This window comes from Mirounga angustirostris, unplaced genomic scaffold, assembly GCF_029215605.1.
Source record: "Mirounga angustirostris isolate CCGP_5_RB_7025 unplaced genomic scaffold, mMirAng1.0.hap1 SCAF_3, whole genome shotgun sequence".
Classification (NCBI taxonomy): domain Eukaryota; kingdom Metazoa; phylum Chordata; class Mammalia; order Carnivora; family Phocidae; genus Mirounga; species Mirounga angustirostris.
In genome coordinates, this window is record NW_026991711.1 from 176344862 (window position 1) to 176358786 (window position 13925).

General features: G+C 46.4%; 1 protein-coding gene across 2 annotated transcripts; it reads left to right on the top strand.

Moving 5' to 3' along the window:
* Window positions 1-809: 809 nt before the first annotated feature.
* CXCR2 (C-X-C motif chemokine receptor 2) lies at window positions 810-8774 on the top strand. Of its 2 annotated transcripts, none has more exons than XM_064587038.1 (2): window positions 810-908; window positions 6819-8774. In XM_064587038.1, exon 2 carries the CDS (start codon window positions 6844-6846, stop codon window positions 7912-7914), a length of 1071 nt encoding a protein of 356 aa, XP_064443108.1. In that variant the 5' UTR covers window positions 810-908; window positions 6819-6843; the 3' UTR covers window positions 7915-8774. The 2 variants fall into 2 exon arrangements, with proteins under 2 accessions (XP_064443108.1, XP_064443107.1); XM_064587037.1 differs by lacking the exon at window positions 810-908 and adding an exon at window positions 3582-3651.
* The last annotated feature ends 5151 nt before the right edge of the window (window positions 8775-13925 follow it).

A 13925-nucleotide genomic window follows, 5' to 3' on the forward strand; every position in this document is an offset into this window, starting at 1 on the left:
CCTTCCAGTTCAACTTTAGACGCTTTTGAGGTGTCTGTATTCTTTACAGTATGCAAGCTTTGTTGTCGCAACTGTAAAGCCGCTTTATTTAAGAGAAGGGCTTATTGGATGTCGCGGCCTGAGGTCGTCGGTCATGTTGGCAAGAGCTGTTTCAGCAGAGCAATGGGAAGGGAGCTAGCTACGGTGGGCTGAGCGGTGAACGAGGGGAGGCGAGGTGGAAGCAGCCCCTTTCTCTAGAAGTCCAACCGTGAGGAGGGCGCTGGGGGTGTAGTAGCGGGAGGGGTCCCGAAACAGAGGGAGGGTGAGGGCGACATGAGCAAGCTCAGGAAAGGAGATGGCAGGTGGGGCAGAAGGGCTAGGAGGCAGGACCCTCAAGGATGTGAGAGACAGGGTGTCCCGGAGTCAGGGCAGGAATTCACCAGAAAGAGAAGGAGGGACGCTTCTCACGCTGACCCTAGAAGGAAGGAAGAGAGTGTGCAACAAGTGCAGGCAAGTCTGCTCACCGGGAGCTGGGGTGGACTGTATCTTCCTTGTAAAGAAGGAGGTGCATGTTCGAAACGCTCCGAGACGGAGGTTGACCAGCCACACCTCCCCCGTCAGACTGGCAGGCTCCTCCAGAAGCCCTTAGACAGGTAGGCGTGAAAATCCCCAGTGCCCATCACAGAATCTCCAGGTGGGCGGATCCTTGGCCCGGAGTCAGAGTCCCAGGACAGACCTCATTGCTCCTCGGAGGGGACGCCTCCTGGTGGGCCTCCTGGAATTCACCCTGGTGACCCCAGGTCAGACGTTTCCCTATAAAGTCTGCTTCTCTTTTTTGCTGCCCAAAAGCGCTGACTGGTCCCAAGCCCCGAGACACAGAGGAGATCAGCCCCTCCAACGACAACAGCAGCTGTCAAAGCAAACAGCAGGTAAGTGAGCTGTTCGGTGTTAGGGCCACCAGGGCCCCGCGTCTGTTGGAATTTCAGTCTCCTCTCTGAGTCCCCTGAGAACTGACGTGTTGAACTGCAGAAACGTAGAGCTAAAGAGAACAAAGTCTTGGGGCGCCTGGGTGGCTCAGTCGTTAAGCGTCTGCCTTCGGCTCAGGTCATGATCCCAGGGTCCTGGGATCGATCAAGTCCCGCATCGGGCTCCCTTCTCCGCGGGAGGCCTGCTTCTCCCTCTCCCACTCCCCCTGCTTGTGTTCCCTCTCTCGCTGTGTCTCTCTCTGTCAAATAAATAAAATCTTTAAAAAATAATAAAATAAAAAATAAAGAGAACAAAGTCTTCACTTAGACAGCATGGCACAAAAGAACTTTCTGCAGTCCTGGGGAGTGTTCTCGATCTGCACCGTCCAATACGGTAGCCACTTGTCACGTGTGGCCCTTGAACCCTTGAAAGGCGGCTAGTATGACTGAGGAACTACATTTTTCGTTCTATTTCAACTAAATTTAAGTAGCTACATATGCCTAGTGGCCATCGTACAGGACAATAAGATCTAGAACAATTGCCTCATTTTCTGACAGACCACATCAAGGCCCGGAGAGAATTGACTTGTCCAAGCTCATCCTGACCATAAGCAGCAGAACTAGCCACTTCTTTATTCACCCCACCATCCACATGCAGGTGGTCGGTTCAGGGGAAACGAAATCAACCTAATGAAAATCAAGAAGTGAGCCGGTGGGGAAATGTCAAATCTGGGCTCCCCTTTCTACACCTTTTTATTCCATTGTCTGGGACAGAGAGGTTCCTAACCGAGCTCAGAAAGCTGAGACTAGGATCCAGGCCCTCGTTACAGTGGACAGAATACAGGATTTGAGGTCAGGTAAAAACATTTCTTAAAAACTGTTTAAAACCCAGTTCCTTGTGTCACTCTGATGAGGTTGCTTAACTCCCAGAGTCTGGTTTCCTCATTCAGAAAGTGCACACTTCATGGCTTTGTTGTGAGGATTAAATATGTACAAATTCTTTTTTTTCAAGATTTTATTTTTAAGTAATCTCTACACCCAACATGGGGCTCAAACTCACGACCCCAAGATCAAGAGTTGCCTGCTCCCCCAACTGAGCCAGCCAGGCATCCCTAAGTGCAAGAATTCTGAAAAGCTCTTTTCGCAGAAGCTGGACCCGAGTAGGCACCCAACGTTACGGTTAGTGTGACGGTTGTTATTCACGCCAGAGCCGATGAAGATGTACATCAAAGTGAGCCCGGAAAGCCGACCCGCTGCTATTCCTTCCTTGGGGGGTGTAGTGGGACAGACGTCATGACGCTAGTTAACAAACTGTTCCAGAAATGAAGATCACCACGACAGACGCTAACATCATGCTTGCTCTAAGTCTTAAGCGCTTTACGGGTAATCCCTCATTTGATCCTCAGCACAACCCGACGAGTTAGATGCTATCACTGGCCTCATTGTACAGATGAGTAAACTGAGACTTGGAAAGGGAAAGTCACTGGCCCCGAGCTGCTTGGCTTGCTGAGCAGCTTTCCTGGGCCTCTCTCTGTATAACAAGCCTCTGTCTGGTTTTAGCATCGCCTGGCCAGGAGTCACGGCATTCTTCTCCAAGCATGGGAAAGAGAGAAGTGACAAAGAACGGTTGCAAGGTTCTTCCCTAGGGGTAGGCAAGTTTGTTGCAGGCTTCGAGCACTCTGCGGGCCCTGGGATGCAGGGACAAGAGGCGAAGTGGAGAAGCCAGAGGTATGGTTTGCTGGGGTGGGGGCTTGGGAGGGAGCCGTGAATTAGTGGTCACTGTTCTGCCTGTATTTATCCTTGCCACTGTAATCAATAGCAAAGGTGACAAAAATACATTCTTAGTGTCACTCAACACTGCTTTCAAAAATGTGTTTGGATTTGGATAAGATGCAAATTTTTCCCAAAAGGCTTTCTTTCCAAATTAGATGGTCTTGGCTCCAAAGGTGGCCAGCTACTGCAGACCCAATCCCAAGTGTACAGGCCAAGAAAGAAGAGCAATGCCCCTCAGAGGGGCCCCTGGGTGGAGCAGATGGTTGGGCAGGGAGGTGAATGACAAGAGAAGTGAGTGGAGCCCCCACTTGGGGGTGCGGGTTCTCAAAGGGATGTGACATGGAGAAGGAATCTGTGAGACTTCAAAGCCTCCGGGGTGAATGGGGGGGGGACAGGGGGCATTAGGTCCAGGCGCACCAGAACCTCAAGTTCCATCTCTGTCCAATCTTCATGAGCTGCTCTCCTTTGAGATGGGAGAGATGTTCAAGAGCAGGAGGGCAGCTGGCTCCCGAGCAGGGGGCAACCCGAGGCAGCTGGGGTGTGGGGAGAGTCAGACAAGGCAGCTGAAAGAGCCAGGGACTGCTGAGACCAGGGCAAAGATGAGAGAAATCCATGCCATCCTGGGCAAACCACTGCCTTTGCGTGGGCCTCAGTTTGCTCAACTGTGAAATGGAAAGATTGGCTAGAAAACACCACAGGTCCCTTACCAGTATGGAACTCTGCCAGTTCAGAAAATGACTCGTGATCCAAGAGCTGCCCTGAGAATTAATTATTCAAGTTATCAAAAGCATCCAGCAGCCTCAGAACTCCACCCTAGAATTGAGCAATCTAATCCACCACTCACTTCCTCCACTCTCTTAACCACCACCACCCTGTCAGTCAGGCACATCTGCCCTCCTGGATGTGTCCTACAGGTGAAAGGCCCAGACTCCTGGTAAGTCTTGGAACACCCACCCTTCTCACCTTCCAGAATTCTCTGTTCTCTGTCCCCCTTGACACCCAGCCTCCATTGATCCCAGACATCTCTCCTGGCCCTGGGGTGGGCTTCATTCCTCTTAAGGCCTCCCTATCCCCAAAGGGAGAGCTCCTGCCCCTCTTCCTTACACCTCTCTCTGATAACCACTTAGGGCAACTCTCTGGCCAGCCCCTTCCCTTCCTGACTCAGCCAGTTCTCCTGCTTTGGCTCGGATGGGGTCCGAGGAAAGGCCAGACATTGTCTAGTCCCTCCTGCTCTACATTAAATGCAAATATGTGTGGATTATATTCATAGAAAGAATGCTAGAATTGTATTAAAATGACTGAATTTTCCATTGTTATTGAAAAGATTGCCTTCAATGTTCGGGATCTTGTAAATGTCTCCGTTGTATAGCATTTTCATAAAATAAATTAGAATCATCCATGGCATTTCTGAATGGCCGTGAGTCATTAAGGGTCTGGCCATTTCACTCAATGAGGGAATCTCCTGCTTGTTCACCGAGAACATGACCAGGGGGTCAGTAGGAATCAGCCAGTTCAAGGGTGTTTGGCTAATCATTTCTGCAAGGGCTGTCTCTTGCATTCTGGGCCTACAGAATAGGTAAGAAAGCAACACACAAAATATCAAACAATAGGAGTAAACTGTATACAGTCTGACTTCATGAGATCTCAAAAACTTAGCTGACAAATATATTTTAAATATGCTTAGTATATGAGGTATGATTTTTTTTTTTTTTTTTCAAATGAAGCAGGTCAGTAGACTGAAAGTAGCACATGGAGCCATGCACACCTACATGGAATCCCGGTTGCAGCATTTGTAGGTTCTGTGACCATGGGCTGGTGTCTGAGCCCCTCTGTGCCTGTCTTCTCACCTGCACAAAGCAGACCCTTCCCTTAGTTTCTCCCTTTCACTGTCAACGCATCCTTCCTAGAGATTGGTAAACTGAAAAACCCACAAGCATCCACAAAGCATTATCCCCTCCAGTGACTGGAGGTCACTGCCCTGGCCTGCTTCTCTTGCCCGAGTTCTCCATCTCCCGTCCTGACTTGCAGGGTCTCCCTCTGGACCCTTAAGCTTATCCCTCATGCCTGGGAGTGGGAGCTCCCCGTGTAACCCCAGCCCATCTCCCGCACAGCTGAGCACTGGATATTCCAGAATGAGGACTTATCAGTGAAGTATGCTTGGCTGCAGCTATCCCCTGATAAGGCAGTTTCTGCCACCACCCCAGCCCTGCCTTCTCACACTGTAAAAGTCACCCATTTCCAGTGTACAACTAGTGGTTCTTAGTACATGCACAAAGTTATACAATCCTCACCACTGTCTAACTCCTGAACACTTTCATCAGCCTGAAAAGAAACCCCTCCAGGGCCTGGCGACCCCTGATCTACTTTCTGTCTCTACTGATTTGCCTATTCTGGACATTTCACCTACATGGACTCCTACAGTATGAAGCCTTTTATGTCTGGCTTTTTTTTTTTTTTTTTTTTGCCTGGAATAATGTTTTCAAGCTTCACCCACGTTATAGCATATATCGGTACTTCATTCCTGTTGTTGGTTGAATAATAGTCCATTGTATGTGTATGCTTCCATTAGTTTCTCCACTTATCGGGTTGAGGCACATTTGGATTGTTTCCACTTTGGGGCTATTACACTGTTGTGAACATTTGTGTACAAGTTTTTGTGTGGACATAGCTCTCCAATTCTCTTGGGTACATATCTAGAAGTGAAATTGCTGGGTCATTGGTAACTATGTTTAACGTTTTGAACAACTGCCAAACTGTTCTCCAAAGTAGCTTCACCATTGATACATTCCCACAAGCAATGTACAAGGGGTCCAATTCTCCACATCCTTGTCAATCGCATTACTGTCCCTCTTGTTTTATGATGATGATCCTACTGAGTATTGAGGTAATTCTGGAGACTTGTTACTTGATGTTTTTCTCTTTAATGCTGGTTCCATTTTGAGGTGGGTTACTGACTTGCATATGGTCCCAGGATGGTCATACCTTGTTATAAAGAAATGGCACAATGGTGATAGATCTGGTGGTTCACAAGGAACTCATTTGGGAGCTGGTTTACTTTAATTTACTTCCTCTTTGAAAACTGGGTAAATATTTCAGAGTGACTGCAGCTTCCCCCAGAAGCAGACTTTGGGCTATCCCCATAACAAGGGCAGAGCCAACAGAAGCGGGCTTACCTGGACGTAGTCTGGGGGTGTTGGGGAGTCAGGGATGGATGAAGGCACTCACTGGCAGGACACAAAGTGTCCCCACCAGAATTGAAAAGCCACCAAAACAAGGATAGTGTGTCTCCACCTGTCTCCACCTGTCTCCTCTGCTTCCTGCTGCCTCTCCTTGGGCTGGGAGCACCCTGTTTTTCTCTGCTCACCTCCACATGGCAGAACATGGCTGCTCGGAGCTCCCAAGACAGTCCGTTACATTTCCACCTGCTTGGAGAATCAGTCAGCCACCCACTTAGGATTTTTAATATATTTTTTTCAAACTGCACAAATACTCCCACAGCAGGTCTTTTGCATCCTGAAAGAAAAACGCTGGGCTGTAAATAAGCTTTCTTCTAGCTCCAATATCCTTCAGCTGTATGCTGTTACCGCTAAATCTATTTTTCCACACACTTCTTTTAAAGACTTTCAGAAAGTGGGACAAAGGGGTTCCTCCCTCAGCTTTCTAGTCAAACCTCCATCTTTTTCTAGCAGTCAAACCCAACTGGATTGCCTGCTTAATCCCCCACATCAAGAACCGAATGGCACCTCATATTTCTGACATTAAATTCAGCCTCAATAGCCAGAGATGCTCACCACTGAAGAATTCAAGACATGTTCTGTAGGGATTGTTTGCAGGGAAGTTTCAACAATGTTTTGGGTGATGGTGATGTCATGGAAAATGCTCAGAACCTCTCTGGTTTTGAGGGAACTATACGCTTTGTGCAATGTGCCATTTATCACTAAATGTGGCTCATAACCTAGAGCCACGACTATGTCCTAATGTGAAAGTTGCTTCCGTGTAATATACAAGCCAAGGCAAAGAATCCCATCCCAGGTTCATGGGCAAATAGGCTAGAATCGGGGGAGAGATTATTGTGCAGTAACTCTCATCTCTCTTCTCTAGGCTAGGATTTAAGTTTGCCTCCAATATGGAAGACACTGACTGGGAGACTTATGACTTGGAAGATTTCTTCAGTGAAAATTACAGTTACAGCACAGAACTGCCCTTTATTCCAGCAGACTCTGCCCCATGCAGGCCAGAATCCCTGGAAATCAACAAGTATGCAGTGGTGGTCATCTATGCCCTGATCTTCATGCTGAATCTGCTGGGAAACTCCCTAGTGATAGTGGTTGTCTTATATAGTCGGATCAGCCAGTCTGTCACTGACGTCTACCTGCTGAACCTGGCCATAGCCGACCTGCTCTTCGCCCTGACCTTGCCTCTCTGGGCTGCCTCCAAGGCAAAGGGCTGGATCTTTGGCACACCCCTGTGCAAGGTGGTCTCGCTCCTGAAGGAAGTCAACTTCTACAGTGGTATTTTACTACTGGCCTGCATCAGCGTGGACCGCTACCTGGCCATTGTCCATGCCACACGCACGCTGACCCAGAAGCGGCACTGGGTCAAGTTCATATGCTTAGGCATCTGGGCCCTGTCCCTGATCCTGTCCCTACCCATCTTCATCTTCCGCAGGGCCATCAATCCCCCCTACTCCAGCCCAGTCTGCTACGAGGACATGGGTGCCAATACGACAAAACTGCGGATAGTGATGCGGGCCCTGCCCCAGACCTTTGGCTTCCTCCTGCCGCTCGTGGTCATGCTGTTCTGCTATGGGCTCACCCTGCGCACCCTGTTTGAGGCCCACATGGGGCAGAAGCACCGGGCCATGCGGGTCATCTTCGCTGTCGTGCTTGTCTTCCTGCTCTGTTGGCTGCCCTACAACCTGGTCCTGGTCGCAGACACCCTCATGAGGCTCCGGGTGATCAAGGAGACTTGTGAGCGCCGCAATGACATTGGCCGGGCCCTGGATGCCACCGAGATTCTGGGCTTCCTCCACAGCTGCCTCAATCCCTTCATCTACGCCTTCATTGGCCAGAAGTTTCGCCATGGACTCCTCAAGATCATGGCCTTCCATGGGCTCATCAGCAAGGAGTACTTGTCCAAGGACGGCAGGCCTTCCTTTGTGGGCTCTTCTTCAGCAAACACTTCTACTACCTTCTAAGCGCCCCCGGCCCTGTTGCAGCCCCTCGGGGCTCCTCCCTCACCATCAGCATCGCGTTCCGAGCCTCATGTCCACTGGCTGTTCACAGTCTCTGTGTCAAGGCAGCCCCCGGGTGTGGTTACAGGAAGTTACTGGGGCCACGTCCTTTTCAGGCCCTTTGTACAGTTTAGAAAGCCTGCCCTGGTTCCCCAGCCCTGACTATACTTACTCTGTCAGCTGCTAGAGCTCAGTCCATCCTACCACTGAGCCCACAGCACTCTGTTCTCTGAGGCAGTTAAAGACACTTCAAAGGCATTCCTTCAAGTGACTACAGAAAGTTCCTACCATGGGGAGGCATCAGTGGTGAACGGCATTAGCTGCTGCCCCGACTGTCCCTTTCTTGCTTGCCAGCAAAGCCCACCTCCCTTGAGAGAGGCTGAGAAGGACAGATACTCACTTTCGAAGACTCCCTTGGCTAGGAGTGGCCCTGCCATTCACTTTGGACTAATTAGATTTCAGGGCAATGGTGTGCTGGTAAACCACTCTCCTGGGGGAAAGAAGTCCTGATTTGTAGCATTTACCGAGTTGCCTGGTGTAAATGCTCCCGCCATGGCGATTTCAAGGGTTTTCAAGTAATGTAATGAGCCGCTTTCACAAGCAGGTACAAACTGGCCCTAGTGCACCATTGCTTAAGAGGAAGTCTGCTGGGTCCAGGGACTCCTGGGAAGTAGTCCTGATTGAAAAAAGAGAGAAAGACACACACACACCCTTGGTTCTCACCTTTGAATATGGCTGTAGGATATGATGTGACAAAGAGGCAAAAAGTGTGCTCAACACACTTAGGCAGATGGAGCAGATGAGAATAAAGAGCCCAGAAAGAAGCCTAAGTGTAAATGGTCAATGATTTTCAACAAGGGGCACCAAGACTATTCAATGGGAAAAGGATAGTCGTTCAACAAATGGTGCGGGCAAACCAGATATCCACACGCACAGGAATGAACTTGGTCCCTTTCCTTACACTATATGCAAAAGTTGACTCAAAATGGGTCAAAGACCTAATGATAAAAGCTGACACTATAAGGAAAAGTTTCATTTGGTTTGAGGTTGGGGATGGAGAGAAGTTCAGAGATGAGGTTTAGATCAAGGTTAAGAGTGGAACCAGGGATGAGGTTGGAGTTAGAGGTGATGTGGTGGGGAGCCAGAGATGGGGTGGCAGGTTAGGACAAGGTGGAAGGTCAGAAAAGGATGAGTATCAGGAACAGGGGGAGATCCAGAATAGGGAGAAGCTGGGGCTGGGGTTAGTGAGATTCAGGGAGGTTCAGTGGGGTTGTGACCAGGTATGGGGTGAAGTGTAGGAATGGGATGAGTGTGCGAGTGTGGTGAGTCTCAGGGAGAGATGTCAGAACTGGAGTGAATGTCAGGGGCTACTATTGTAGTCTAGTTAGTGGCTGGAGCAAAAAGACATCACTGGTAGATTCACCATTTTCTGGGGAGCATTGTCTAAAATGCTTTTCTGGGGGCCAGGATGGAGGTACCTTGGCTGTCCAGCTGAGGGTCTCCAGGTGGGTTGATGAGAAAGGAGTTAGGGCTCAAGCCCTAAGAGATAGATCTGATTCAGGAGAGAAGCCAGAAGAATGCTGAAGAAATCCAGGGAGGAAGACTGGCAACAGGGTCTGGGAATCTCCCCTTCCTCTCCCTCCCTCCTTCTCCTAATGGCCTTCCACCTCTCAACTGCATGCTTAAATGTCCATTTCCTCCATCCTCTGATGTCCCAAAGACAACTCTGTTAGGGGCTTCAGTAAGTAAATATGGATCCATATTGGGTCTGGGGAAACACAAATGACAAATATGTATCTGAAAAGATGCTTGGCCTCGCTAGTAACCTGGGAAGTGGGAATCAAACAGCAATAAAATAACTTGGAAGTATTTTAAATAGGGAAGGTTATATAGTTGACTCTCAAACAACATGGGTTTGAATTGTGTGGGTCCACTGATAATGTGGATTTCAAAAATAAATACAGTACTGTAAATCTCTTTTCATCATGATTTTTAAAAATTTTAAATACAATCTACTCCCCCAACATGGGGCTTGAGCTCATGACCCCAAGACCAAGAGTCCCATGCCCCACTGACTGAGTGAGCCAAGTGCCCTCTCATGATTTTCTCAATAACATTTTCTCCAGCTTACTCTATTATAAGAATATAGTATATAGAACATACAAAATATGTGTTAATCTACTATGCATGTTATTGGCAAGGATTCTGGTCAACAGGAAGCTGTTAGCAGTTAAGTTTTTGGGGAGTCAAGAGTTTACATACAGATTTGCCATGGCATGGTGGGGTCCATGTCCCGCACCCCTCTGTTGTTTAAGGGCCAACTGTAGTCAGAACTCCCTTTGAACAAGGGCAACATTGTTCCATTAGATTTTCAATGCAATGTGTAATTCTCTGGGTAGAGCTCAACACAGAAATGATTTGGGTTTCAGATCTGTAACAATGCCAGGATGTGGGTACTGAAATAACAGGGCATCCTGAAATATCAAAAACAAGTGTTTCAACCACTAGATAGGGCAAGGTCAAGGAGATGTTTCACCTCAGGGAGGGGATCAGTGTCCAGGGTGAGGCTGGGATCAGGGATGGAGTGCATCTTGGGGGGGGACTGGAGTGTCAGAGACGGTAGTAAGCCAGGGATGGGACTAGGTTAGGGATGTGGGGAACATCAAGGATAGAGTGGAGGATAAGGATTGGGATGTGAATGTATGTTCTGTTCAATGCTTGCTGCTTGTAAGTTTTGAAAATTTGATTTGGGGGCACCTGGCTGGCTTACTGGAAAGAGCATGCGACTCTTGATCTCAGGGTGGTGGATGTGAGGGAGATCTGGCTGCGACATCTGTCACCCCATTGATCGCCAGGGTTGATTCGGCTGATCTGGCTGGCTAGGCAGGTGTCCCCTTCCTCCCTCACCGCTCCATGTGCGTCCCTCCCGAAGCTGCGCGCTCGGTCGAAGAGGACGACCTTCCCCGATAGAGGAGGACCGTTCTTCGGTCAAGGGTATACGAGTAGCTGCGCTCCCCTGCTAGAACCTCCAAACAAGCTCTCTCAAGATCTCAGGGTGGTGAGTTTGAGACCCACCTTGGGTGTAGAGATTACTAAAAATAAATGAATGAATGATGAGTGAATGAACTTAAAAAAAATAAAGTATATAATGTTTTAAAAAAAAGAAAGTTTGTTTTGTGGGCTAGGTTAACATTTTCCAGCCTCCATGTAATTATGTTGAAATATACTACTTTCCCCTACACTAGTTATCCATCTGACCAACCGTGGCCTCCTCACCATCCCTTGCCCCCAGTCCAGTGGCCCGTTCTTACTAGTTTCAGCAAGAACATTAATTGAGAGTCCAGGTTTTATCTATAGGGGTTTAAGATGGTCCCTTTCCCCGCAACCTGCATTTGAACTAGGGACTTTCAGAGGAAATAAAATGATGCAGACGAAATAAAATGACCACCTCCTCTTTGGTCCAAGGGTCTTTCCCGAGATGTGTCTTCTCTGAGATGACCACTAACTGAGAAATCATGATGGACTACAGCCTTTTGCTGTTTCCACGCAGAGGTTGGGGCGGCCAAAGATCTCTGGGTTTGGCCCTTCTAGAAAGCCACAAATGGCTAACAGCTATGTTCTCACCACAGTTGCTTTTATGTAACCTGGGACTCTGCTTTTAAACTCAAGATTCTTTTTCCAACCTTGAGGGTAAACATGAATTTAAGAATTAAAAATATATAAAATAAACAGAATATGTTTTAGATTTTCTAAAATTAGTTTTTTTAATCAAAATATTTCATGTACATTGTTAAAAAAAAAAAGTGAAATAGCTTTATAAAGCTTATAATGAACATCAGCAGCAGCCCTTCTGCCATACTCCCTGCGGGAGAAGGAAACAACTTTCAACTCTCATAGCTGTTTCATTTAATAGTGTGTACACATTTCTAAATATCATGCTTATTCAGCTGGCTCTTGATTTTTTTCCCCCAGATTTAGATATCATTTATTGACTTTCTCCTTTGGCTTCTGTGGCTTTAACATTTTTTCAAACTCTCTCAAGCATTTACCCTATCCAAGCAAACACAAATACCATCCCTCCCTTTCTCCCAGGACAGATAATCACACTTTTTGGTTAAATCAACATTCAATGTTTTTGTTATAATGACTAGTTGGACACAATGTTTACATTTCCTTTCTTTGTACAAGTTCTGTCTTCCCTGGAATTAATAATAGGATTTTCATCGTTACTTCTTATTACATCATTTTCAAATGTCTCCCTCAATACATTCACATTCATCAGATAACCTATATATATATTTTTCTTTCTTGGAGACCTCCCTCCTGGAGCCCTTCCTAGTCCTGTTTTCAATCCGGACAGGTTACTTTTCAGGCCTGTGCTGTTTAAATTTTTTTCCTAAATTGCTTTAACTACCTTACCAGATTAATTTTAGAATCTGATAGCCAATTTCTATAAGATTACCCTACTGGGATTTTAATTTGGATTATGTTGAATCTGCAGATCAGTTTGGAGAAAGTTGACATCTGAAAAATATTGAGTTTTCTAATCCATAACATGGTACTTTCTCCAATTTTTCACATCTTGTCTAATTTATGTAGGTAATGTTTTGTAGTTTTCAGTACATAGATCTTGTACATGTTTTGTTAAATTTATCCCTAAGTATTTTGTGGTTATTTGGATACTATTATAAATGCTATTTAATTTTTTTCCAGGTTTTTTTCTTACCAGTACATATAAATATAATTGAGTTCTATATATTGACCTTGTATTCTGGGAGCTCAAGAAATTCTCTTATTAGATCTAGTGGTTTTATTTATTTTTATTTTTTATTTTTTAAAAATATTTATTTATTTGACAGAGAGAGAGAGAGAGAGAGGGAACACAAGCAGGGGGAGTGGGAGAGGGAGAAGCAGGCTTCCCGCTGTGCAGGGGGCCCGATGTGGGACTCGATCCCAGGACCCTGGGATCATGACCTGAGTCAAAGGCAGACGCTTAACGACTGAGCCACCCAGGCACCCCAAATGGTTTTATTTTTAAAGATCCTTTTGGGTTTTATATGTACATAATCATGTCATCTGAGAATAAACAGTTTTATTTCTTCCTTTTTAAAATGTCTTTTATTTATTTTTCTTGCCTTAATTCATTAGCTAGGACCTCCAGTACAATGCTGAATTGAAGTTGTGAAAGTGGACATCCTTGCCCTGTTCCCAGCCTTAGGAGTTAAGCATTCAGTCTTTCTCTATTAAATATGATGTTAGCTGAAGATTTTTCATAGCAGACCTTTACCAGGTTGAGGAAGTTCCTTTCATGAATGGGTGTTAAATCTTCCTCTTTCTTTAAGTGCTTACAGGCTTTGTGACCAAGGGCAGATTACTTAGCTTCCCTCTACTACCTTATAAAATGTGGATAATAACAATGTTCAGCTATTTCCTATGGAGATTAAATTAAATGAGCACACATACACACCTATGATATTTAGAGGAATGCCTAGCATACAATAGGTACTATATAAATGTCATCAATAATAAGCATTATTTTGGTTTATCCCTTATTTTGCTGGATTACTAGATTTTGCTAAGGAAGGATATATGGGAAATAACTTTTTGGAGACCTTGAATTTCCAAAAAATGCTTTTTTTTTTTTTTAAAGATTTTATTTATTTATTTGGGATAGAGAGAGAGAGCAAGAGAAAGTGAGCATGAGTTGGAGGGGAGGGCAGAGGGAGACAGAGAAGCAGACTCCCCGCTGAGCAGGGAGCTGGACATGGGGCTTGACCCCAGGACCCTGAGATCATGACCTGAGCTGAAGGCATACGGTTAACCGACTGAGCCACCCAGGCACCCCCCAAAAAAGCTTTTATTCTACTCTTACACTTGATTGGTATTTTGGCTGAGTATTGAATTCTAGGTTGGAATTAATTTTCTTTCAGAATTTTTCTGTCTCTTGATTTCATCTAGCTTCTAGGGTGCTGTTG